Raw genomic sequence first — 26,747 nt, 5'->3', positions numbered from 1 at the left:
GCTCCCTGTGCCCAAGCAACTCATAGTCTAGCTTCTAATGGAAGAACCAGATGTGTAAACAAATCACTATAATAAAGAGAGAGAACTCTGACAGAATGTGTTTGTACAGAATGCTGGCACTTGAAGAAGAGGCATTAACTCTGAACTGGGAGATGGAGAGAGAGAGAGAGAGAGAAAGAGAGAAAGATTTCCAGAGACAAAGAGTACATTGAATGTAGGTGCAGCTGCAGCCTGTGGAGTCAGGTGGCTCAGAGTTGAGTCCTGACTCTGTCACTTACTGGTTCTCCTTGGTCGTTATCTCTTTGCCAGTTTCCTCCTGTGTGAAATGGGTATATGATCAGAGCCTTGACTTTCTAGTTTTTTTGTGAGGATTAAATGAATTACTATACATAAAATGTCTCAATGATGCCTTGCATTCAATATTCATTATCTCATTATTATTGCTATTATTTCTTAGTGTGAGCTTGAATGAGAAGTTCAATAGCCAGAGAAGGGCAGATGGTCACTGCTGGGGAAACAAGCTTTGGGAATGCAGGCACAGTGGCAAGAACACACAGGCACCTTTAGAGGAGATATTGGCTGAGTGTGACAAGAATGCAGGTTCCAGGACACGTGCCAGAATATAACTGGGAAGGAGTGAGACAGGTCACAGGTGACCATGGAAGTGACAGAGGAGCTGCTGACACAACTCTTGTCATCAGTTTTTTTGGCTTGAGATCCTATGAACTTATGCATTGTATATGTAAGGCAACTAATGAAGTTAGGGAATCTATAACCTATATAAACTTAAAAACTTCTTAGGACCCCATTTAATAGCTGGCGTGGGCAATAAGGAACATTGAGAATATATGGAAGCATTTCCCTGAAGAAGACAGTAAGGGAGGTGACAGGATTAAAAATAATTGAATGAAAAATTCAAAGCCTGGGGTAGGTGGTGGGTTAGGTTGTCTTTTGTCAGAGGTGTTAGACTTGTAGGTAACTTTGAATTTTAGATGTTGGTCCAATGTGCAGAAGGGTTACAAAGGCAGATTTCAGAAAGACACGAGGGTAAGCTTTCTAACCATATGGAGCCATCATAAGATGTAGTGACTTGCCCTTTGTGGCAGTAAGGGACCAGCTGGTGGGAGTGGCCAGGCAGATAGAGGTGGTAGCATTGGTGCTGACATAAGGGGGGGCAGGGTCTTCTGGCTGGGGTAGGCCCACATCATCGAAGGGGTCTCCCAACTCCATGTGCCTCTGCTTACACGATCTCCAGGCCAGAACTCATTTTTCAGTTTTGGTGCGTCTGTCTCACCTCTGTCCCCATCAACAAGTGTGCAATTTCACTTTGCTCTAGAAGGCTCAGTACCAAAGGGAAGGTTTGGCTCAGTGGAGGCAAAGGGCTGATGCCAAGGCTCTAAGACCATCCAGTTTGCCATACCACTGATGTCTCCGCAGCTGGGCCTGGTAATCACTTTAAAAACTAGTCTGCTGCTCCCTGTCCTCTGATTACACATGGCCTGTGCTTTTTTTTTCAAAGATCATGGTGTATTTCCCACACCATTCAACCACCTCTTCTGCTTTCCTACAAGGTGCTATGATCTCCTCCTTATAAGACCCCCCTTCCCTAAAGCCTGGGCAAGACAGGAAAGATAGCTGGGTTGAGTTACTCTTGCTCACCCAGCTCCTACTTTATCCATCTTGGTTTCTTTTAGGCGTTGAGGACTAGAACTGCTTGTTTGTAGCTGCTCTCATGCCTGTACCTAAGAGTTGCCATGCCCAGCAGCTATTCTTGATCATTTTGGAGGCTTTTAAAAATCAAGTCTCATCCTCAGAGAGTCATTGTCATACAACACAGAAGCAAGCATGGAAGGCTTCAAATGCTGTCACTTGGACCACATGCTGAGGGACTTGTGGAAGGTTTCAGGGAGGAAAGTGAAAGTGATATTTCCACAGGAAAGTGGAAAACCTGAGGGGACTGGAACGAGTTCTCCCAAATCTGGCCAGTGTTCCTTGTTGAAGGGGCTGATTTGCCATCTGTTTTATACTGGACCAGGCAAAATAAACAGTGTGTACAAAGAGCACTAATTGCTCCATGTATTCCTCCATTCAGCCAGGGGAACATCAGAGCTAATCAGCCTTAAAATGGAAAATCACAAGTCGGAGCAGAAGAGCCACACTGAAGAAATGACAATGCAATTCAGGTTCTGCTGGTTCACATATTTTATTTATCCAGTGAGGGAAAGATGGAAGAAGGAAGGAAGAATAGACAGAATACGAGAGGGCACAAATTCTGAGAGGATGAATACCAAGGTCACATCTTCCATCTTCCTCAGTCCACTGAAATCCACAGCTAAAATAAAGGTGCAAAAGGATGAGACGAATATCTTGCTGGAGAATAAAAGGTCTTCATAGAGGAAGAAAACCCTTTAAGGTTAATATCTATTCAGTGGTTTCTTATTGGAGGACAGCTTAGTTTTGTCTTTATAAATATAGGGCAGCCTCGTATAAACTTCTGGGATTGGCTATTTAGGGGGAGGTGGATGGAGGCTGCTGACTTGGTGGCTTTCCTGGAGTCCCGGACTCAAAGGACCTCACCGCACTATGAGGAGAGCCAAAGGACTTCGGGAACATAGTTGGTGCAGGGGTGGGGGAGACTCACTGACACATGGTAAAAAAGGAATCTCAGACACCACAGTCCAGGACCCCTATTTTATAGATGGGGAAACTGAGGCCTGGAAAGTCAAATTATTTCTTTAAGGTCACACAGCTATTTAGTAGTAGAAACTCAAATTCCTCAGCTTCTAGTGAAGTGCTTTTAGACGTTGCATAAATAGATGCTCCCAACGTGAACTTTTTTCCCAAGATTCTAGAATTGGCAATTTTAGCTTAAGTGAAACCGAAAGAAAACAGAAAGGATTTGTGAAGAACTCTGATAAATGTATCCAATCTCAAGACCCTCATGTAATGTATAGTTAAAAGACTAATAATGTTTGGGTCAAAGTCAGGGAACTCGATTTTTCTAAGAACAAACATGACACTATCCTACACTTAATGAGACAGGAAAAAAAGGCAGCACCACGCAGGGAAGATTAGAAAAACCACTATTGGAAAATAAAATGGGCCATGTTGGTGAGTGGGAGGCTGGTCTACACTGTCCAGGGCTTTCCAATAATGCAAAAAATGACACTAAGCCACAATCTATGAGAGGGGAGTTTCAGAGGCCTCTGGGCGGGCACGCAGAAGCACCCTTTCACAGCTGGGTGCCTGCGCTCCGGTGGCATCCACCCTCAACAGGGCCCCTGAGCTAACTGAGTGTAAGCTCATGCCCTAGGCTGACCACAATTGAGCACAGCCATGGGACAAATCAACACCAAAGCCTTGTCACCTCAAAAGCTGGCCTGCTCCTTCATAACCATGTGTGTAATATTAGAGAAGAGAGCATGGGGAGCAACATGGTTCAGGTTGCCAATACAGGCTGGACATTTTGAACCCTGGACAAAGTGACTGGTATCTTTGTTCCCCCAGGGCCTGGAGCTTTTGTGATGGGCTGAGTGTGGGCCTTGATGTCTGCGATTCGCTCTTTAAACTTTTGCTGCAGGAATTTTTCTTCTTTGGAGTAGCGTTTAGCAAATACTGACATCAGCAGGCACCCTGCCATGGATGTGCTCCCAATGCAGAAGAGCATGGCCCCTGCCAACTTGCACACATCAAGGGCTTCGTTAAACTGGATAGCATGGGTGTCGACCACCATGAAATCTGCTTCACCAAAAGCTTCAATTTTGGGGGGCACAAGAAAGCCCGCTGCCAAAACAGTCAATCCAAGAATCACAAAGATCATGCCGGAGATGAGTCCGACCTAGAGAGAGACACAACGAAGCAAGACAGGTAAGCACGGTGCTTCAGCTCTCCCTGAACCCGCAAGGGCAGGGCTTGTGTTTTGGGGATGTGTATTTTCTGTCACCCCAAATATGAATAAGAAGCCTACCTAATTTTCTGGTAAAAGAGAAGATGACAAGAGCACCTTGCTGATTTTAATGCCAACCAGAAACTGTAGCACTGTCTTAATTTTTCGTTTAAGATTTCTGAGTGTAGTATCCTTTGCAGTTACAAAGCCTGCTTCTACTTACATTGTCACCTTTGGTCTGGCGGAAGAGGAAAGCAGCCCTGACATCTAGAAGCTGGCCTGACTCTATCCACTGACTAGACCCTGATGTTGCTAGAAGCTGCCCGTTGGCACAATCAGTCTCACAGAGTATCATCAAACAAGCTTGTTCTGCCCCTATGATGAAGTAAGACTGCTACACATTTTGTCTAAGCATGGACAAAAACCAAGGTCAAATACCTGACACCTCCTCTCTTCTGCCCCCGTGATGAAGTAAGACTGCTACACATTTTGTCTAAGCATAGACAAAAACCAAGGTCAAATACCTGACACCTCCTCTCTTCTCTGCCAATATGAATGATGGCTGCTTCTTTACCAAATGCAGCTTTAGTATTTGCTCTAGGCGGCCCTCCCTATAGATAAGATTCCCTAAGAAATTCAATCATAGAATTGCCTCTGACAATGCAGGGTGAACTCCTCTTCCATTAGACTCTCCCCAAACCATTCAACCCAAACTCACATCCTCTGACATGTCCTTTCTCACACTCCCTTACTGAAACAGCCCAGGAGTCCTCACGGTGTCATCTCTCTCACCGTGATGCATAACAGACTTAACTCCTTCCACTTATAGGTATGTCCTGGTGATTTTGGTTGGAAGGTATTGACAGTCTATGTAACTAACTATGCACCACTTCCCTCAAGTAAGTGGGGAAGGAACCATAATTGTCAGTTTACAGCTGAGGAAATGTAACCTTGCTGAGGGTAGGTCACTGGCTCAGGATGAAGAGCTAGCAAGTTGCAAAGGCAGGGCTGGAAGCCACAGATCTGACCGCAGGCCAGTGCTCTTTGGGTTTGTGCAGATGCTGAAAAGTGTTAGGAGCAACAAATGGAAATTACATCGCGTAAGCTCAAATTCTAATAAAATGTAACACTGGAGATGGAAAGTAATACACCATTTGGTGGTTTAAACTCAGAGGGTTAGAACTAACAGACACAGACTTTGATTCTAGCACTGCCAACTAGCACTGAATCATATACACGCTCTTGTTGCTAATTTCTCCACCTAGAAAATGATAAATGATAATTGTACCCAACTCATAGAGTTGTTGTGAGGACTAAATGAGACTATGCATGAAAGACTTCATCCTTTGCCTGGCTAAGTAATATATTGGACTAAGTTGCTGTTATTATTTGGAAATGTTCCTCTTATAAAATTATGCTACATTGGCAACCACAGTACAACAATTGCTCAGTACTTAAAATAAAGAACAGCTAATACAGTTCTGTATTTTTAAAACACATTTTTTTCACTTTCTACTGTTTCTAATTGCTTTTAGTTAGAAGAACAGGTTGGAAAAATAACCAAATGGATAACACCATTTAATCTTGAACATTTAAAGTATGTTTATTTAACTTATTTATTTATTAAATTCCAGAGTAAACAAGGTTGAGATAATAGAAGGAAAACACACTTGCAAATCCATCACTTTAACAAAAGGAGAAAAGGAGAACTAGTATTATTGAGCATTGTGAACCTCCAGAAAAAATATATCTGCCAAGAGGAACTTCTTGTAGTTAACTGTGCTCAGATCATACTCAGAGTCTACCATCCAATGCTGGCAGAGAGAGAGAGACATCTCATGCATGCTGCATTTCAGGAGAAAGCCACAGGCTGAGCTGTGAGCCACCTGCATTGTGCTCCTTCACAGGGTGAGCTGACCTTTATAAAGGAGTTCTTGGCATCATATTTCAACCAGTAGGCTGAGACCTGCGATCTTACCCAATCAAAGCCACACAGCTGTAGCCTTATTTCCATATTTACTGAGCAATCATAGCAGCTCTATAATGACCAATCAAAACAGGCAATTCTGTCCAATCAGGACAGTGCTATTTGAACCAAACTGTGAGAATCTGGATTCCTCATTTACATAAAAATGACCAATCAGGGACCAGGGTGGCAGCTTTCTCTATATAAGGCAGCCTTCACTTTGTCTCTGGGGAGCTGACTTTGTTTCTTTTGAAAGCTGAGTTTTTCCTGTTTGCAAAATGTTTTACCTGAGTTAAGTTTCTCCTTTTACCACAGCCCAGATTGGGGACTCTTGTTGGCAGTGGATTGATGGCAGTGACCTTGTGTTAACAGCTTCTATTATGACTTAGACTAGTGCTAGATGTATTTTTCATTTTATCCTCACCAGCCTTAGGAGAGGTAGATAATTTATTCATATTTCACCTAAAAGAAACTGAGGTTTATAGGATTAAAGAAGCATAGTTCAAGGTCCTGTAGTTAGCAGATGGCTTGACTGAACTCTAATCCAGGTTTTCTAAGCCCTACCCCCTTTACTCTCCTATGATACTTTATCAGTTACTATTTTGTATATTACCTGCAATTATTGTTTTATTGCAACAGATGGTTTTGTTACCATAGATGGATAAAATTCTATTTTGTAATATTCTGAGGAAACTGAAAAACAAAAAGTCAATATAATCTCTTCTGAAAAAAATAGAAACTATTCTCCATAATATATAAGCAGTATAGGAATAAATTGGCTTGTAAAGTACATTTCAAATGGCTTTCTATATTTTTCTAAGAACGATAGCAAATAAATTCACCTTCAAAGACTAACCATTATTTTAAAATAACTTTTAAAAAGTGACTCACATTGGAAAATTCTGAATGCACAAACTAAATTAACTTAAATATCCATGGTGACATGCTTCATATGTCACTAAATTACCTCCCTCCTCAAAAACTGGCACTAATTCTCAAAAATTGAAAGCAGCTAAAATGTATCTGTCTTAGTTTCTGAAGTTCTTAAGAACAACTGAGGCCAATGTTCTCCATCTTCTATTTCTGTCTTGTCTCTCCACATCTCGTATTCCAGCCAGAGCTCAATAAATATTCCTGACTAACTTAAACCATCCGACTGCTGACTACGGAGCCAGGTGATTGATTCTCAGAACAGTCTGCTCCTCTCTTCAGTGCTTACAGATTAGAACCCATGCTTGGAATATCACTCAGAAGCTAAAAGGCAAACCATCTCTTGCAGATGGCACAGCTTTTGCTCACTTCAAGAACTGGAAAATGGCTGGCCGCCCTGAGCCTTCTCCCTTTTCCTTGTGATCTCCGTGTCTCAGAGAGATGGCTGCATTCCGTGGAGGGGACCACAGTGAACTTATCTGCTAACTCCAAAGATGCCATCAATACAAGTCTACTGAGAATCTTTAAGAAATGTGCTCAGAGACTCTAAATCCATTAAAATGTGTCAGGGAGAGTCCAGTATTGTAGGCATGATGGAGCAATGATGGGATCAAAACTTTCCTGAATCTTAACTTCCCTAAGCATATAATGGATGTAAGGAGGGATGTTGGCATACATCAGCTTAATTCTAGCACCATGTTGGAATACTGGAAGGAATGAAAAAATTGGAGAATGATGGTGTACAGTATCCTAACAAATGTCTCTAGAATAGCTCTAAATTGAAGTGGTCCTGGGTCGAGGAGGATAAAGACTCTATTAAGCAGAGTTCTACAAAATACAACACAGAGATCTTTTAAGGGTCTGAGAGAGTAAAGCAGCCCTGTTTAGAGCCATGCAGAGGACTTGAAATGCTGCTGGGCACAGGGCTTCCCTGAGGCATAGCAGAGCTTCCTGGTGCTGTGGGAGGGTTATCTTGACACTGACAGTGAGAGAGAAGGACCTCCCCAGGCTGTGACAGAGCTTAAAGACACCAACCAGCAAGGACAGTTTTTGAGTTGTAACTTCTAATGACTTCCCTGGCTGTGAGGAGCATGTGTGAAGACTCAGTCTTTGCTGCTGGAAAAGAGGACTGGATAGGGCAGAGAACTTGGATTCCAGAAATTCTGCTTGTGGGGGCAACAAGCCAGAGACTGCTGTTATTTTGACCAGCAGCCCCTTCACTGCATCTCTATGAGCTGATGAGTTAAGAAAATGCAGTTTACTTCAATAAGGAGAGCTGGCAGCAGGAGCAACACAGCTGTCCTGGCAGAGAGGAGGCAGTAATGACTGTTGGAAGCAAGACCTAGTGTAGCTGGGAAGAACAGAGTGTGGTGGAAATGCTGGATGGAGCAAAATGTGAGAGTAGCCATCTGGGTCAGAGGTAATTCGGGGGAAGCACATCCAGAGTGAAGAATGGCTTTCCTTCTTCATTAGCCCTGAGGGCTGCTGCAGGCTCTGAACTATGAGTGGTGTCACTTGCCAGCAGTGACGACAGATTTTAGCTTATGTCCCAACCTCCTTGCCTGACCTGCCTGTAGGGACATTGAGCTTTACAAAGTCAAAATCTAGGCCAGGCTATGATCTAAGTCAGGGGTCTCAAACTCAACTCAGCATGTGGGCCGCAGAGCAAGATCACAGCCATTTGGCAGGGCCGCACTAGGTCTACAAAAGGCAACTGTTACGCAACACTTTTCTTGAACTTCGTGGATTAGTCTGCGGGCCGCACAAAATTGTTCGGCAGGCCGCGAGTTTGAGACCCCTGATCTAAGTCCTTTCACGTGCCTTACCTCCTACACTCCCCCTCCCCCTGGGTAGTGGAACTCATTACCTGCACTAGCTCCTCTACTTTACAGGGACTCTGCCCTTCTAGCATGTGAACACTTCAGTCTTCAAAACCTGTTCTAGATTCCCATGGTCCTCGCTAGCTGCTGCTTGAAGTCATTCCTACTTTTGACAGCCAAACTTAGTCCCCATGATTTCACTGAAATTGCTCTCTCCAGGGTCACCAACGACCTTCTAATTTTCAAACCCCATGAGATTCTTCTTATTTCATTTGAATGTTCTGCAGTCACTGATGTTAACATGCTTTCTTAAAACCCTCACCTATTGTTATCCCAGATATAATAACTCTCTTCTCTTTCTACAGCTGCCTCTTTAACAACCCACTCTCAACCTGCTTTGCCAGATATTGTTCTTAATTAATCGGGTTCTTCAAAATTCCACCCTTGACTCATACCTTTTGTTCAGTATGTTCTCTCTAGGGTTTAATCTGTGGCTGAAGTTTAAACTACCATCTATATACCAAGAATCTCTAAATCTCCAGCTCAAGCTTAAATCATTCTCCTGGGCTCCAGCCTCATATTTCTGACAGTCAGTAGGAGCACAGTTACAATCCAATGTGATAAACACTCCCTTAAAAGTAGTCACAGTGGTTACTGGGAGCACAGTGTGGGGAAGACAATAGGATGTCCCATAGGCTTATCAAACCTAAACATTCAAAATATTCTTTTCTGCCTCCCTTCCTTCCTCCCTCCTTTCCTTCTTTCCTTCCCTCCCTCCTGTATTTCCTATCTGGTTCTTGCTAGCCTCCCATTCACTGACTCTTTCCTCACACTCATAATCAATAGCTAATTAATTTTTATTGATTCTACCTCATAAGGCTCTCTTGATTCTTGTCTCTCCTTGCCATTACCACAGCTCCTCTAACAATGCCAGCCATTATTCTGTCCTGCTCTGAGCATCCCAACAGCATTCCTAGGTCACCAGTGCTCGTCTTACCCTTCTTTACCCATTCTTCAAGTGCTATCTGCAAGAATGTTTAAAAACAGAATGAATATCACATGAATTCTCTCTTCAGAAGCTTTCATATCTCCTCTCATTTTTAATATTTCCTTAACATCTAACAAAACATTGAAGAGAAACCTAATGTAAGATTAAACTGACTTAGCTTCGAGGGTAAACTGAAGAGATCAGGACACAGAGGAGGAGGGTCCTGAGAGAAAAGAGATGGACAGGGCCACTTTCACTTCGAGTAAGGCTGTGGGGGAGGCACTTGCCTGGGACCTGCACATAGCTTTTGGACACCCTTTGAGTAGTTTTTCACATGAGTTGAAGAGAAAAGGTAAAAAGGAGGGTAACCCTGAGGTTAGGGAAGTATGACTGGGAGTGAGAAGATTGCTCCCATTAGTTCATACCTGCCATACTGAGGCTCTTTGCTGTACAATCAAGTGGCAACAGTCTCAGGGACGGTCCAGTGCAAGGATAAGAAAGAAAAATTCTGCCTTGGTAGCAGCAGAGGGTGGCAGCAGTAGGTGAGAACCATGTCATATAGGTTTTTACAGGCACTGGGGTATATTAGTGGTAGCTGGGGCAGCCTCACGGTGACACAGCACTGGTGAGGCACAGAGGATGTGTGTAATACTATGGGTGTGTTTATACCTGTATGTGAGTCAACCTCCCCACGATAACGTCCACTAATTATTATATTGCCCCCTGCCTGTACTCAAACTAGAAGGTTCTAGAGAAATTTCTGTTTCATAGCTTTTCAAAATCATCTGTGATCTGCCTCTTATATGCATTCCAACATTCATCTCTTGGCCCCTTTCCTATAACTTCTAACCTACCCATTCACACGAGCTATTTGCGATCTCCTGAGCATGCCATCTTTTCTTAGGACTCGGTTTCTGCAATGCTCTCCCTCTGTCAGGTGCCCTGTTCCTGCTTGTTCACAGGTGATCTCTTCTGTGGAGCTATTCCTTCCTCAGATTGCATCAGGATCTCCCTGCCTTGTGTTTCCAGTAACTTCTTTGACTACTTTTAGGGGGATGTCTGTCACATTGGATTTGAACAATCTGTGTAAATGTCTACCTTCCTTATTTATTAACTCCTTTAAGCTAAGGCTATATCTTACTCACAAGTGAAGAATAGTGTCTTCTTCACAGTTGAATCCCAGAGTCTACCCCATATTCTTGTGCATGGAGGACATATAAACATTTGTAGAAAGAACAGCACTGTGAGGTAGATGCTCTGTAGGTCCATGTGACAGCACAAGTATTCTAACTCAGGCCCATTGGATTCCAACCTCCATTTTCATTAATCCCCTCCATGCTGCCCACTGCGAAGGTGCTGGCTTGAGGGCAGAGTCCCACTGAAGAACTGTGAGCAGAGTCCCCAGTGAGACACCAGCATGACCATGGCAACACTGTGGTGGAAGAGGGGGAAAGGGAAGCCCACAGCTTGAACCACTTACAGATGCAATTTAAAATGAGAGGGGAAAAATAACAAAAAAATCATAATAGAAACATGTGCATAACCAGTGCTTTTCTCTGTATTGGCAGAAAGCACTTCATAAACCTACTGAAATGAATTCACTTAAATTTCTGAGAAAGAAAGCCAAGAGCAGTTGCTTTATTCCCCTGGTGGAGGTAAGGTCTCTAAGACAGTGGTTCTTAGGTTATTCAGGTGGACTCTGTAGTTCTGAATTCCCAGTCTAGTGTTAATAATTAGAATATGAGTCTAAGATTTGGATTTTGTTGTAATATAATCTCTATGAGACATGATTTTGCCTGTTCTTTTTTTTTTTCCTTCTGCAATAGGTACAGAACATCAGGGGCAAACACTTTGAGATCTTGTTTGTATAAAATAGAAAGGAGAAAATATTAAAATCTGAATTCTGTGGTTGGTAATTTCCTGTGAGTTTTTTTATTTTGAATCCATACCTTTCTATTATTTAATGGATTTATAGATCACAAATCATATAACTAGTAAGGCTTCGGAGCCACACAAATGCTGACAATATTCTGTGTCAGGAGCATTTAGGCTCTTGGCACAACAGATCTGTGAGGCAAATATTTGTTCTTGACACAGATTGAAGCAAGCACCCACTTACGTGGGTAAATACAATATGTGCCAAGCTTGGCTACTGATTTCACTGGTTCAGGCCAGGAAGGATGCATCAGAAGTGACAGGGCAAGGATGATAGCTTGACCGATTCTAATACAGAGCACATGACACTAGTGATATTTTGACTTCACACAGGCCTTGGGTAATCCATGTTAACAACTATGTTACCCAATGCTTTGTTTATTAACTAGATTACTACTTTTATTTCCATTTCAGGACTTAATGCTCCATATAGCATTGGGGAATAGTAATTACTACATTGAATGCTTATTGAGTGCATGCCAGACACTATTCTAAGCTCTTTGTAAATATTATTTAGTTCTCATAACTTTATGTGTTTGATACTGTAAGTATCACCATAAGAGTCTCATTAAGGTGAATTATTTGCCAAAGTCACAGAGCTATTAAATGAAAGTGCTGAGATTTGAACCATAAAGACTGAGGACAGAGTCCATGTTCATAACCATTATATTGCATTGTCTCTGGTTACACTATTGCAATAAATTGCAAGTTCATGTCAGTATCAGTGTTGAAAATTCTGAGATCTTTTGGGAGGAAGTCAGGATGATTGGAAACCCTGAGTCACAGAATGTTAGAGCTCGAGTGGACCAGAGACATCAGCCAAGGCTGCATCTTCTCAGCATCCTTTCCTTAAGACTCAGCCTTTTCTTAATTTCAAAATGTTGGAATATCCCAGTGACCCTTCTCTTCTATGTCCCTCTGTCTTTCTAAGTAATCTCACCTAGTCTAGTGCCTTATATATGATATATTTAGTAGATTAATGACTCCCAGTCTATGAACTGCAGGTCAATATATTTAAATTGCCACTAGAGACCTCCACTTGCATATCTACTAGGCATCACCAATATAATATAGCCAGAATTCAACTCTTGGTTCCCCATCTGTGCCACTGTTCTCCTCACATTCTCCAACCTAGTAAATTATAACATCATCCACTGCATAGCTCAGGCTGCAAGCCTTGGAGTCATGCTTGACTCCACTTTGTCTCATTTCTAATTCATCAGCATGTTCTAACATCTTGGTCTTCAAACTGTATGTTAAATTTGACTACTTCTCCTCATCTCCACTAGCATCCCTCTAATTTAGGCCACCATCATCTCTGCTAGGGTACTTTAATAGCCTCTTAAATAATCAAGCTGCTTTTACTTTTTTCCTTCTTCTTTTTTTTTTTTTTTTTTTTTTTTTTTTTTTTTTTTTTTTTTCTGAAGCTGGAAACGGGGAGGCAGTCAGACAGACTCCCACATGTGCCCGACCGGGATCCACCCAACATGCCCACCAGGGGGCGATGATCTGCCCATCCGGGGCATTGCTCTGTCGTGACCAGAGCCACTCTAGCGCCTGGGGCAGAGGCCAAGGAGCCATCCCCAGCGCCCGGGCATCTTTTGCTCCAATGGAGCCTCGGCTGCGGGAGGGGAAGAGAGAGACAGAGAGGAAGGAGAGGGGGAGGGGTGGAGAAGCAGATGGGCGCTTCTCCTGTGTGCCCTGGCCGGGAATCAAAACCGGCACTTCCACACGCCAGGCCGACGCTCTACCACTGAGCCAACCGGCCAGGACCACTTTTTTCCTTCTATAAACTATTTTCTATATGGTAGACACAATTGTCCTGTTAAAATATTAATTGGATCATGTCTCTTCTCTGCATAAAATGTTCACATGACTTCTCGTGTCTCTCGAAGTAAGAGCAAACATCCCCACTGTCATCTATAAGGCTCTACATGAATCATCTGGGCCCTATTATTCTTCTGAGTCCATCATGTGTCCTTTCCCCCTTTCATTCCACTCTGATCTGAATGTATTTCTTGCTATTTTTTCCAACACATCAAACTTGTTCCCATATCAGAGCTTTTGGATTTGCTATTTTCCCAGCCTGGAATGACCCTCAGCTCATCCTGGTACTTACTTATAAATATCATCTGCTCTGAAAGCCTTTCTGTCATCAGCATCTAAATACCAGTCCTCCATCACTCCCCAGCCTCTTGTCCTGATTTATTTCTCTTCATTACACTTGTCACTACTTGACACTCTATTATGTGGTTTATTTGTTTACAGTCTGTTTGCCATGACAGATAGTAAATTCCATGAGGGCAGGGGCTTTTTCTTTTCCTGTTTATCGCTTTCATCCACAGCACTTTGCAACTTCTGGGCACAGAATAGGTACTCACTAATTATATTTTAAATAACTGAATACATTGTCTAATGAGACTCCTTCATTTGGGGAGTTGAAGCTCAGAGAGCCTCAGGATCACACATCTGGTAGAGCTAGGGCTGGAAGACTGACCACCTTAAAATGTGTCAGCACTATCCCTCTCTCAACACCCAATTACTTCTTTTTACTAATTGCTGTAATTTGTCACATAATAATTACCAAGACTGTAAGGGATGCTAGAAGCATACAGTGTTTTGCCTATGGATGGCTTAACAGTTGGTGAATTTAGGGGCACAATAACAACAGTAACAAAGATAACAATAATTAATTATAGCAATTGTATTGACTTATGTTTAACCTAAAGATCAACAATAATGCTGTTTAGAAGCTTTCTTCAGCCCCAGATGTTTATTCTAGTTTCCTAAGAGAAGAAAAATGCATATAGTATCACCAGGAGGGATGCCCACACAGAGTTTCAAGCCTCACAGCTCTCTACAGCCATAGTATTTACCATATCCAATAACTGTGCCCTTTCTTAAATTAAACATGTGCTCTTGACTTACCTTCCAGAACACTGAGCTCCACCTGTTAGGTGATCTCTGGATCTGGAAATCATCCTCATACTCCCAGATCGAGGTGGTACAGTCCTCATAAAACTGGTGCAGGTAAGACCGGACTCCATAGCGCTGGTACCTGCCCTCGATCGGCTTGGATCCACAGACATTACTGCAAGAACTCATCCTTCCCAGCTAAAACGATAACATTCATGTGCATGAGCTTGTGGGCTCTGGCCTCCGGATCAAAAGGCACCTTAAAGATGAGAACTAGGCTGAGCAATGTCAACTTATTTGAACAATGTTGATTCTTAAGAACAAAGACACTGTTCTAGACCTACCTTTCTTACAAGCTTAATACAAACTTCCCCTAAATACTCAATAGTTAGAATTGGTTCTCCACAAGTAAAACTGGACATAACAGCACAGTTCAGTTAAATTATGCAAAAATTTAAGCATGAAGCACATGAGAAATGGCAACAAAAAAAGCTGAGATTTTCATTGACTTCACAAGTAATCTGTAATCTTTTGGAACCCAGTAGTCTTTACACTTACACATGCAAAGAAGCAGGCAGGCACTCATTTCTGCAGGTGGAATTTGTCTTGGACTATCTTCTCAGATGTTTAACCATGCTTCCTTGTGGACTACACAGTTTTACTCTTAGCAGTTTGAAATTATGCCTTTGGATCTAATGTAACCTGCTCTAACTCTTTAACCAATTGTTAAGTTATACAGAAGCTTTATTTAAAAGCTACTGAGCAAACTTATGCTTCATGCTTTTTTAATCACAAATGATGGGCAATAATTTACACCTCACTAACTCTGACACTAGGTAGTTCAATAATTATTTGTGGGGACCTCTGTCCATATGGGATGCTAAAGCAAAAAGTAGAGAATTGACCCCAGGCTTTTGTTATTTTCCATGAAGTGTCTAGTATAAATAAGAATTCAGAAAGTTGTTAAATAAAACTACATTCCCAGTAGGTTATTTGTGACTTTGCCTTCTTATTGGTTTACCTAATCATTACCCATGAAGAGAGGCATTTGATTATTAATTCATGAAAAACAAACAAAAAAAGGAATTACTACTGAGGGATAGCAAATCTGGTGAGTAAGGGAATTCTCAGTTACTCTGTGTTTAATCTGTTAATCTCCATATAAGCAGATTAATATGCAGCTGGAGATGTGAAATATTGTTTGAAAATTTCAATTATCCTCTAGTTTGCTTTCCCTGTGTGGACATGATCTCAAAATGACCAAGCAAGGATCAATATAGAAGGGTATTTTCCCAATTGAACCGGGTTTTCTTGGGGCTTGTGGTATAACTTAAGCTAGCAGAAATATATTAAATATTTCTAATTATTTACCAAGAAACCAAGTAGCTATGTATATCTACATGGGAAAAAAATCTAAATTTCTGGCAAGAGTGCTTGTGGGATCATTTATTTTGTTGGATACAATCATGGGCTAAAATCAAAGCTGAAGCCAGGGATATTTAACATTTTCCTGTCCTGTGGCCACAAACAAACAAACAAACAAACCATAAGAGTATCTTGTAAATGTTTGCCCTTAACCTCAATTGGGTTTTAGCTAGAAAATGTAGTCAAATTCAGGAAAAGATGGCCCTGATCTTAGGAAAATGATGCAATCAATTGCTAAAGATGGTGACCAATAATCTAATCTTTAGAAATGTTGGTTAATATTCCACTTAGAGCCTAACTGCCTGTGCCTGTGGCCTCTGATTTCAGGTGTAGCTACCAACTAAAGAAAGCACCCAAGAGGGGAGAGCAGGGGAGGCTTTTTTAAAAAAAATCTTTTGAACATTTCAGAATGATATTTCATTTAAAATTTAAGATTTTAGAATGTACTTTGCCTGATGAGAACAGCAAAGCCTGGTGAATCAAATTCTTTTAACCTAGTTTTCATATTTTAAATGCTAGGATGACCTCTGCAGTACCTTTTGTCTGATGCTTGCATAATGCAGATGATTAATAAGGGCCTATTACAAATGATATATAAGTAGTACAATTTAAAAGGCACTTTCTTTTTAAGATATTCTAACAAAATTTCACTCAAAGGGAGGATAACAAAGGATTATTATTACTAATTCTGTTTTGTCACCAAAGCAACTGAGGCATCGAAAAATAACTTGCTAAAGGTTATACCATGAGTCAGGGAGCAGGTGAAACAAGATTGCCCATGGACTGAATCATTACATAGATACCAACTCACTCAAACATATATTTTCTGATATTCTACAAAGTATCAGAATTTAACATAACAAAGCCAAAAATATTATTAAACTAGTAAAAATAAATCCTGCAAAGCAACAGTCACACTTATTTTTCTTAGATGCTACCGTCATTCTTTCTCAGGATTCTTTCATGTAAAGCAGCACCGTGTGACACACTGTAGTCATTCCTGGCACAACTTGTTTCCAGCACACCAGGTTAACTGTGTCTGCTTTATAGGATGAGACTCAGTGATCCAACTTTGTTAGATTCAATATGGGTAAAATCATAGAGAGATAGTGTCATAAAACAAATGTTTTTGACGCTAAGTGATGGAAGGCTCTACTCTAAGTCAGAATAGATATTTAGTGATGCTAGATATATTCCAGAAAAGGAATCCTAATGAGACTTTTTCCTTTCTCTAAACACAAAAACATGGCCTCCACTGTCCTAACCACAAAGAGCAGAAAATGGGTTCTAATGCTAGTTCTTAGTCTGCAACTTACTGGTCATGACATCTCAGGCAAGCTCAGTAACCTCTCTGAACTTTGGTTTTTATTAATTTTAAAATAAGATGGTTGCACCACATAACCTTTAATCCTTCTAGATATATTTGCATAGGAGACTTTGGCCATGAATCTATAGACGGGGTCAATTATTTTTGTTGGATAAACAACTGGGTTTACTAATTTCCCACCTTCTCCTAAATGCTCATAGATTGATTGTTATTGTCTCAAATTCTGCTTTATTATTGTATGTAAGAAGCTTTAGTTCAAAAGAGCATATAAGCAACTACTTAGTTAGTTACTTAGTATTAAATTGAATGCATGGTTGCTTATGGTTTGTTTAATAAGTTAACTTCAATATCATGTATATGGCCTAAAACAGTAGTTCCTGGGAGTTTTAGAGGTTTGTTCATACATCTTCCCAAACATATAACTTGGAATTCATTCTTAGTGGAGAATGAGTACTTGGAAGATCATGACTTTTTTAAACACATTAAAATGAGAATTTTGCATCTACAAAATTTCAACAAAGAGTTACAATTCTCATAGAAAAGCCAGTAACTTGTTGTCTCAATATAAAAAATGTTACAGTACTACTTAGTTGATTAACATCTCCAGTGTCATAAAAGACTACATGATACATGAGGTCACATTATAAAGTCATTTTAAGAGTTGGGTAATTATTATACAATAAACTAAGGTTAAGAAGAAGTGGAAGCTATGTCAAAGGCTTTTTAGCTTGGCCCAGCATTTACTTAATGAGAAAGTTTTAAGAGAATTATGATATTTGTATTTCAATAGCCACAGTATTAGCAGCAGCAAAAACAATGTCAAATCTATAACAGTTGTTATGTGACAGATACTAGAGGGCTCCCTTTATTTTAGAGAAAGCCTTGACATCCCAGGAAGTGCATGAATGGGAGGCAGTGAATGAAAATATTTTCCAGTATTGTACTTAAATTATTTATTGCTTTGAGAGAGAGAGATCAATTCGTTGTTCCACCCACTCACTTATGCATTCATTGGTTGATTCTTGTATGTGTCCTGACCAGGCATCCAATTCCCAACCCTGGTTTATTGGGATGAGTCTCTAACTAACTGCGCTATCTGGTCAAAGCCTCCAGTATTGTATATATTTAAGTGAGTTTGTAAATATTCTTTTATAAACCATCTTGTGGAGCCTGTGCAGCCTCGCTGCCAACATGGCCACCTTGATAGAACACAGGCAACATTAGTATCTGGTTGCTTGGTCATCTCAGAGCCAGTTGTTTTCATTCTTCCTGAAGGACATTTTACATGCTGGTAAATGAGGACCCATCCATATTCTTCTTTTTATAATCTGTCTATCTCAATGGCATATACAATTATACATTAAAATGAATATTCAATTCTTAGCAACACAACATACCTATCATATCCCAGAGACCCATAGATGGAGAAATCATACCTTAACTTCCCTTCCAAAGTCTTCCAAGAGACTTTCTGCAATCAGCATATTTATCACTCTCTATCCCTTTGTCCAAGTTTGTTTGCCTTAATAGCATTTGTTACTACATGATACTCCATTATGCATGTTCTGATAGACAAGGTACATGATAGACTGTAAGCTTCACAAGGGCAGGGACTTTGTCTCTCCTGTTTATCACTTTGACCTCAAGCACTTTGAAACTTCTTGGCACAGAATTCTACATTGGGGTGAGTGATGGCCTGAGTGGTCCTTAATTTTTCATTCCCCTTTTTCTTCAGTGTTTTTAAAGGCCTAGTTATGTGCCAGATTATGTAAGATAATGGTCACAAAAATGAGCAAAGAACAGTCTGCTCTCAGTAGACTTTTGGATTAGAAGGAGAAATACTCATGAAGCAATAATTGCAAAACAACAACAAACAAACAAAAAAAGAGCACCAAAACAAGAGATTTGCAGCGGGAAGAAGCACAAGTACTGAGAAACCCTTGAACAATTCCTCCATTTGGCAAACAAAACCATACATGTGTCATTTTTATCTCTATGTGTGTCAATATATCACGATCTCAATTTCTTGGAAATTTGAATTTGTTTAACATATACAGTTACTTTTTATTTTACTTAAAAGTATTCATAGCCATTAAAACAGAAATAAATATTTATTCAGCACGAAACGCTAAGCCTATCAAAGACTTTATATTATTATTCTTCATGGTCTCCTTGAGAGAAGACTGACAGAAAATTGAGGCATAAAAGGATGAGTGTTTTCCCATGGGCTCTGCATGTGAGTCAGCTGTGGTTCCAGGCACAGGCCCTGTTCTATTTATTGTATTTGAAATATCATTCCATTTTCATACTGCTTTGCTCTTCCATAAAATCATTCTGAGATAATTAGAATGAAGTTTCCATTAGAGCCACTTTTCCCCAGGGCCAGTGCTGCAAGGTACAGGCACATAGCTGATTTAGACCATTTATCCAGCACCAAACCAAAAGGTCAATTCATTTAAAAGACTCAGACCAGACACAGAGTTGATGCAGGAAGACATGAAAGCCTACTAAGAGCCTTTCATTCTTTTTTTTTTTTTTTTGTATTTTTTCTGAAGCTGGAAACGGGGAGGCAGTGAGACAGACTCCCACATGCGCCTGACCGGGATCCACTCGGCATGCCCACCAGGGGGCGATGCTCTGCCCATCTGGGGCGCCACTCTGTTGCAACCAGAGCCATTCTAGTGCCTGAGGCAGAGGCCATAGAGCCATCCTCAGTGCCTGGGTCAACTTTGCTCCAATGGAGCCTTGGCTGCGGGAGGGGAAGAGAGAGACAGAGAGGAAGAAGAGGGGGAGGGGTGGAGAAGCAGATGGGTGCTTCTCCTGTGTGCCCTGGCCGGAAATCGAACCCGGGACTCCTGCACACCAGGCCGATGTTCTACCACTGAGCCAACTGGCCAGGGCTGAGCCTTTCACTTTTAAATCAGGCATTCTGGAATTATGTAAGCATAACCTTAAAACTTAAAAATGTGTTTCTACCAATGGATCATTTCACAGAGATTTAATTTTCCTGGAATATTGGTAGAGATTGTGGCTCTATATTGTGAGCTTTATTATACCCTCTATGTCAGTGGATATGCAGCCACCATATAATTTTTAAAAGAAGGGTAATGATAGGCAATTACCTTATTACTTTACTCCTTCAAGATATATATTTTAAAGAAAGGTATATAAAGTCCAAAACCAAAATGAAAAAAAGAACACATATTCTCTTTAAATCTTATTGTCCACATACAGACCACAAGGTGCTTATAAATCAACATGAGACAAGGTTTGAGTCTTACCTTTGAAGGCCTCTTCTTCTCCTTTTTGTTGTTTACTCTTTGACTTTTCTTTTTAAAGGCACATTCTTCAACCCTACTAAAAAAAATCAGTGCAGAATGTGATCCAGATAAAAACTTAAATTTCATAAGCCAAAATCATTTTAATTATTTTTATTTATTTTTAGATTTTTTTATTTATTAATTTTAGAGAGAGGAGAGAGAGAGAGAGAGAGAGAGAGAGAGAGAGAGAAGGGAGGGAGGAGCAGAAAGCATCAACTCCCATTATGTGCCTTGACCAGGGAAGCCCGGGGTTTCGAACTGGCGACCTCAGTGTTCCAGGTTGATGCTTTTACCCACTGCGCCACCGCAGGTCAGGCTAAGCCAAAATCATTTTAATGTTGACAAAAACATTAACAAAAGACTTCTTGTTTAAGAGCAGAGATAGATTTTTTTTCTACAAAAGTATAACATATATTGTAACTTTTTTATTGGGCTCCCATGAAAGTTTATAGAAAAATAAGTCAACATAAGTGAAAAGAGCTTTATAAAGTATAACATACTATACAAACACTATTCTTATTTTGATATTATAATCCATGCAGTCAATAATACTAATTAGATTAATCCATTTGTAGTTTACAAGTTCTAAGTAAAAAGATTACTTGCTTCCTAGATAGTCCAGAATCAATCTATTTGGTGCCTGTTCCATTATATTATAAAATAAATGACTCTTACAGCCATTGTGTTTTCTGATCTATGTACATGCATTTTAGACTTATTAAGGCTCTTTGGATGATTTATTCATTAGGTTGATTTTTACTCCTATATCCATTTTCTTCCTATCATGATCATTTTACTTTCCATTTGATTAAGAAAACCAGGAGCCCATGCAAGATTTAATTAAAAAGCCATTGCCAGTTATAGAACTATTGGTTTCCTGCATTACTTTAGTCATGTGAAATAGAATAATAAATGCAGGCACATTTTTCAAGAGGTCATTAAGAATTCTTTCTGATGAACAGTTTCTCATCCATTTGCAGAAGAACCTCAAAGACTTGAGGTGAATAAGCCTAGCTGAAAACTGACAAACTATTTTCAGTATTTTGCAGGTTCATTGTATATGAAACCATAGCCAAACCTTCTCCAAGTTTTATTTCTTTGCTCCAAAATTTTATTTTGTGGGTGTCCTGAATCTGGATAAGAAAAAGAAAACAAGCCACTATTCCCCTGTTCCTCTCCTCTCTCCTCTCTCCTCTCTCCTCTCTCCTCTCTCCTCTCTCCTCTCTCCTCTCTCCTCTCTCCTCTCTTCTCTCTCCTCTCTCCTCTCTCTTCTCTCCTCTCTCCTCCCCTCCCCTCCCCTCTTCTCTCCCCTTCTCTCCTCTTCTCTCTTCTCTTCTCCTCTCTTCTCCTTTGCCCTTCTCTCCTTCCCCGTCTCTCATCTGTGCCTGTGTCTCTCAATTAAATATTCTTTCCTTATCTGTTGCCTGCCCCCATTTTTTTTTTGTAGGACCTGACTCCACACTTGCCCTTCACCAAAGCTGACCAGGAGCCCACAGAGCTCTCCAAGGTGCTGAAAACATTTCTGCTACAAAGCCCGGAAGCAATTAAACGAACAACAGCTGTTTAACTCTCCCTCTGTTTCCTTTGAGGTCATCAGCCTTGCTCTGACCCCCCCACCCACCCAACGCCCCTTTCGAACCGTACTAAAAGGCGGTCCTAAGATAATATCAGTATGCTCAAACATTTTTAGATGTGGCAACGGAGCGGCGAGGACAAGAGGGGTTATAGTCAGACTGGAAAACAAATGAAACCATCTTCCCAAACTCCAAATACACAGAATTTACTCTTACCTAATAAACAACTTTTCTTGTTTCACAGGAAAAAAAAAAAACTCTTAAGTTTTCCCTGTGTATCTCCCAAATTCTTACGTAACACAAACCACAAATCATCAAAGCATGGAGTGGCTAACCCTTATTTGTTCATGAATTTTAATACTAAGGTTTTTTTTGGTACGGATTTGTGCACATATAACGTGAATGAGTAATGTGTGTGTGTGTGTGTTTGTGTGTGTGTGTGTGTGTGTGTGTGTGTGTGTGTGTGGGAGAGAGAGAGACAGAGAGAGAGAGAGAGAGACAGAGAGACACACACAGAGAGACAGAGAGAGAGAGAGACAAAGAAAGAGAGAGAGACAGAGAGAGAGAGAGAGGTGAGTGAGGAAATAGGAAGGAAAGAGAAAGGGAGGATAGGGAGAACTGGAGAGACAAACCTAGTATAGATTACCGCATCCCCGGGCTTTACCTGTCCCTCCGATCCCCCGACCCGTGGAGCAAGTGCAGCCAGCTAGCCGCAGATCTCTCGCTGGGGTCCCATCGCCGCGGCCGCCGCCGCCGCCGCTCCCGCCGCACCGAGCTCAGATTGCGCGTGATTGACAGCTGGGTGCCCCGCGTGCGCGCTCATCGGAGGCCCGCGCAGCCGCCGCCGCTGCCGCCGAAGGGGCGGAATCCGCGCTGCGCGGGCGCGCGGCGAGTGGGCGGGCCCGGAGTGGTGAGTAGGCGGGGCCTCAACGCCGCTGCCTGCGAACTTTGGTCCCTCCTGCACCTGGGCCTAGGCCTGGGCGTCCGTGGGAAGCGTCTGCCATGTGGAAGGCTAGTAGTCACTGCGTCCCTAGGTAAGGTCCAGGGCTGGGCCTTGGACCTTCTCTGCCTTTCTGCTTTACTCACCCTTTTCCTCTCTTGCCCAGCACAATGTCTGGCCATAGCAGGCTCATTGCACACGTAGTTTTTAATGAATGGGGAAGGCGGACAGATGTCTGTCTGCTTCTTCCACCACCACCCCATTCGGTACGTGTAGAAGCTTCTCCCCACCCTGTTGTTTGTCCTTCAGGAGACACAGGCGAGAGCTTCTCTGGCTCCCAGGCGCTGCCGAGCTGAAAGACCCTTCTCACCTCTGCCAGCATTGGACTCTCTCAGCTTCTCACCTCGCCTCTGACCCCAACCTCAGGAAGTCTCAGTGGGTGAGAGGGAAAACAATGAAGCACATGGATTAAATGATGATCTTCTAGAAACACACACACCGACTCACAAATGCTTGAAGACAAGGACACACTAGAAAAATACCTGTGAATATTTCAGAAAATTTGTGTGGGTGTGGGCAAGAGAGCCTGGAAACACCATGACTTTTGCTTCATGAGACTTTCTGCAGAACACCAGTAAATGACATTTAATGAAAATTATTCCTAAGTCAGTTAATATTTGCACAGCTATTCTGCACATAAGATAATATTACCTAACATTTACACAGTGCTTACTGTATGCCAGGTATTGTTTTAAGAACATTACATATACATTAATTATATGCACATTAAGTCTATAAATCCTCACATTGGCCTAAAGTGGTAAGCATTCTTTATTATCCTAGTTTTACAGATGAGAGGCCAAGGTGTAGAGAGAAGTGATTTGCACTCGTGATGATGATGCAAGCTCACAATAATTTGTCTCAGGCCAGACAACTACGAATCTCCAGTGTTACCTCCTAGAAAGGATTTAGGGTGCTGTATAAGTGATAGTTTGCCTAAAACACACCAGAAACAACTATTTTTATTAAACAGTGGACAGACCAAAGCAGTTGTTGAAGACATGTTTCAAGGAGAACGAAAGACAGGAATGGCTTGTCTGTGTTCTGCTATTTTACAACTCTTATCCCAGTTTCAACCCTACAGTAGTCCCTCCATGTCCATGGAGCATGTGGTCCAAGATGCCAAAGAGTTTCCTGATACCGTAGATAGTACTGACCCCTGTATACACTGCTTTTTTCCTATACATACATATCTGTTACAAAGTTTATAAGTTAAGTTTTTTTTCTAACCTTATTAAGTCGAAAATGTTTACCTTTCACTTGAAGCATTTTACAGCTTTTCTGTGGCATATTCGAATTGCCAGCATCACTATTCTTGCACTCTTAGATCATTATTAAGTAAAATAAACCTTACTTGAGCATAAGCATTGTGATATCTCAACAGCCAATGTAATAACCAAGATGTCTACTAAGTGACTAATAGGCAGGAGCATCTATAGCATGGAGACACTAGCAAAGGGATGATTCATGTCCAGGGTGGGACAGAGTGGGACGGTGTGAGATTCTACCGCCATAAGTGAAACAGCACACAATTTAAAACTTCTGAATTGTTTATTTCTGGAATTTTCCACTGGATATTTTAAGACTTGGTTGACTGGAGGGAACTGAAACTTCAGAAACCAAAACCATGGATTGGGGTGGATGGACTACTATAATTTTTGACACTGCTTAAGCCTGTAGATGCCATTTCTTTTTTCTCTCCTCTCAGTATTCATGAAAGTGCATCTTTTGGAAATTTTGGCATGTTTCTTGTTAACTTCTAATATTTAGTGTGGACATTTATTTATTATTAGATTATGTCATGACTGATGTGTTTTCCAGTCCTTGAAAGTCCATAAAAATCAGCACACATACAAAAATCCAGGGGTTCTGGGAGATACTTTTATCAGAGATTGGGCTTCAAGAAGGGCAGGGCTGGCTTTCTAATGTCTGTCTTGTTGGTTTCTGCTAATTGTCTTCATCTCTTTTGATAATGCATGAAGAATCCATCATCCATTAATTCAGAGAGGTAGTTTAGGGCTGAAATCAGACAGACTTGGGTTTAATGCCGGCTCTGCCAATTCCTGCTATTTAACCTGGTCAGGTTCCTTCACAACCTGTCCCACGTTTTCTTCATCTACAAAAGGGTTGTGATAATTCTACTTTATACAGTAGTCATGAGAATTAAGTGAAGTTATACCTATAAAGTACTTATTATAACAAATATTTAATAAATACTGATACATAGTAAATAATAAATTAGAACCATTATTATTATGAATAAGCTAAATGTTGTGGGAATCTATGAAAATTTTCAGCATGGAGTCTCAAGACTTCTAAGTTTTCCAAGCACTCCACATTTGCTTCATCTCTTCTTCTAGCTTCTATACTTCCACTCTGTGCCATCGGTGACCTCTCTGGAAGTTTCTGATGAGGAGGCACAGTAGCGGCATGCCTATCCAGGAGCCTGTGGCAGCACAGGTCAGCCAAATTCCACTAGCATGCCCTCCTTTGCTTCTCTCTCAATCTGAAGTCACTTGAATTAGTGAGATAAAATGAGATATGATTGATACATCCCAAGATGCTCTTAAAATAAAAATTGTCACCATTATCTCACCTTTCACAACCCATAGCTTTTATTTGTTAGTTTTGGAAAATTAAGGAACAAAGATGATCACTTGAAACAACTAAGTTTTCATTTAGAACATATTACATGATTTCCCTGGGTGTAGGCACAGAAACGTTTACTAATGAATGTCTTAATTTATTATTCGGTACACATTTATTGATTGTCTGTCATTAGATTACAAAATATGAGATAAAAACAGAAGCATATGAACAGTCACAGGGAAAAGGATCAGCAGAGGTTGTATATTACTGGGTTGTTTTTTGAAAGGATGCTTCGATTAGGCCTCAACCTGTCTTTGTAATCTTATACTTCGTGATTCTTCTTAAAAGTTTATTTCTTATCATACTGAGTATATTCTGAATTGTTCAAACACAGTTTGCATATTCTTCCTTCCCTTTATTTACATCAGTAGTTCTCTATGTGCATTCCCCCATATATGTGTGTCTCTGAGCACTAGCCCCTCTTCAAGTCTTAGCACGACCACAAACTTTTCAATAAAGCCTTCTTTGAATATGCTTGATTAATTCATTGTTCTTTATTTTGAACTCCTAGAATATCTAGTCCTACACACCTTACCTGCCACTTTATTTTATTTTCTTTTTTTGTCTTGAATTTGTGTTATTTGGGTATCTATTTACTCTCCCCTATTAGGCTTGTAAACATCTTGAAGGAAAGACTTACCCACAATTCACTTTGTATTCTACAAATGACTAATAAATCACTTTGTACAAATTAAGTACTCATTTTTGGTTAATGAACAAATTAGTGAATGAGTGATATGGATCTATGGATGAGCTTTGACAGCTGAACAAAATTTGGGAAAAAACAGGAGAGAAGAGAGTATTATGATGGGGTTACGATGAAAAGCACAAGATTCAGAATGCATGCTCAGTTCAGAAATTTGTTCCTGAAATTCAGGGTGTGAGAGAGTAGGGTGTGACAGTGATAGAGAAGGAGTACCATATCATTCATCCACTCACTGATGAGAGACAAAGTCTCAAACCACTAGACAGTTCAATGGTGGCCTATATTGCTTCTGGAATGACTGCAGC

At 40.9% G+C, this 26,747-nt stretch overlaps 1 protein-coding gene across 3 annotated transcripts; it reads right to left on the bottom strand.

Moving 5' to 3' along the window:
• Positions 1 to 2,184: 2,184 nt before the first annotated feature.
• On the bottom strand, positions 2,185 to 22,897 carry NRSN1 (neurensin 1). 3 transcript variants are annotated; one of them, XM_066377151.1, is made up of 4 exons: positions 22,752 to 22,897; positions 20,475 to 20,550; positions 14,454 to 14,639; positions 2,185 to 3,838 (listed from the first exon to the last, which is right to left on the bottom strand). In XM_066377151.1, the coding sequence occupies exons 3-4, from the start codon at positions 14,628 to 14,630 to the stop codon at positions 3,440 to 3,442; spliced, it is 576 nt and encodes a 191-aa protein (XP_066233248.1). In that variant the 5' UTR covers positions 14,631 to 14,639; positions 20,475 to 20,550; positions 22,752 to 22,897; the 3' UTR covers positions 2,185 to 3,439. The 3 variants fall into 3 exon arrangements, with proteins under 3 accessions (XP_066233248.1, XP_066233249.1, XP_066233247.1); XM_066377152.1 differs by having other exon boundaries at positions 20,475 to 20,547; XM_066377150.1 differs by lacking the exon at positions 22,752 to 22,897 and having other exon boundaries at positions 14,454 to 14,700.
• Between the last annotated feature and the right edge of the window lie 3,850 nt (positions 22,898 to 26,747).

The sequence above is a fragment of the Saccopteryx leptura genome, chromosome 3 (assembly GCF_036850995.1).
Source record: "Saccopteryx leptura isolate mSacLep1 chromosome 3, mSacLep1_pri_phased_curated, whole genome shotgun sequence".
Classification (NCBI taxonomy): domain Eukaryota; kingdom Metazoa; phylum Chordata; class Mammalia; order Chiroptera; family Emballonuridae; genus Saccopteryx; species Saccopteryx leptura.
This window is presented reverse-complemented; position numbering and strand designations above follow the sequence as displayed.

What these genes read in the sequence shown, in the direction of transcription:
- NRSN1 (XM_066377151.1), bottom strand. Translation starts at nt 14,630, where the DNA reads ATGAGTTCTTGCAGTAATGTCTGTGGATCCAAGCCGATCGAGGGCAGG. An exon ending in GGAGCTCAGTGTTCTGGAAG is followed by an intron (nt 3,839 to 14,453) that starts GTAAGTCAAGAG and finishes GTCTCTCTCTAG; the next exon opens with GTCGGACTCATCTCCGGCAT.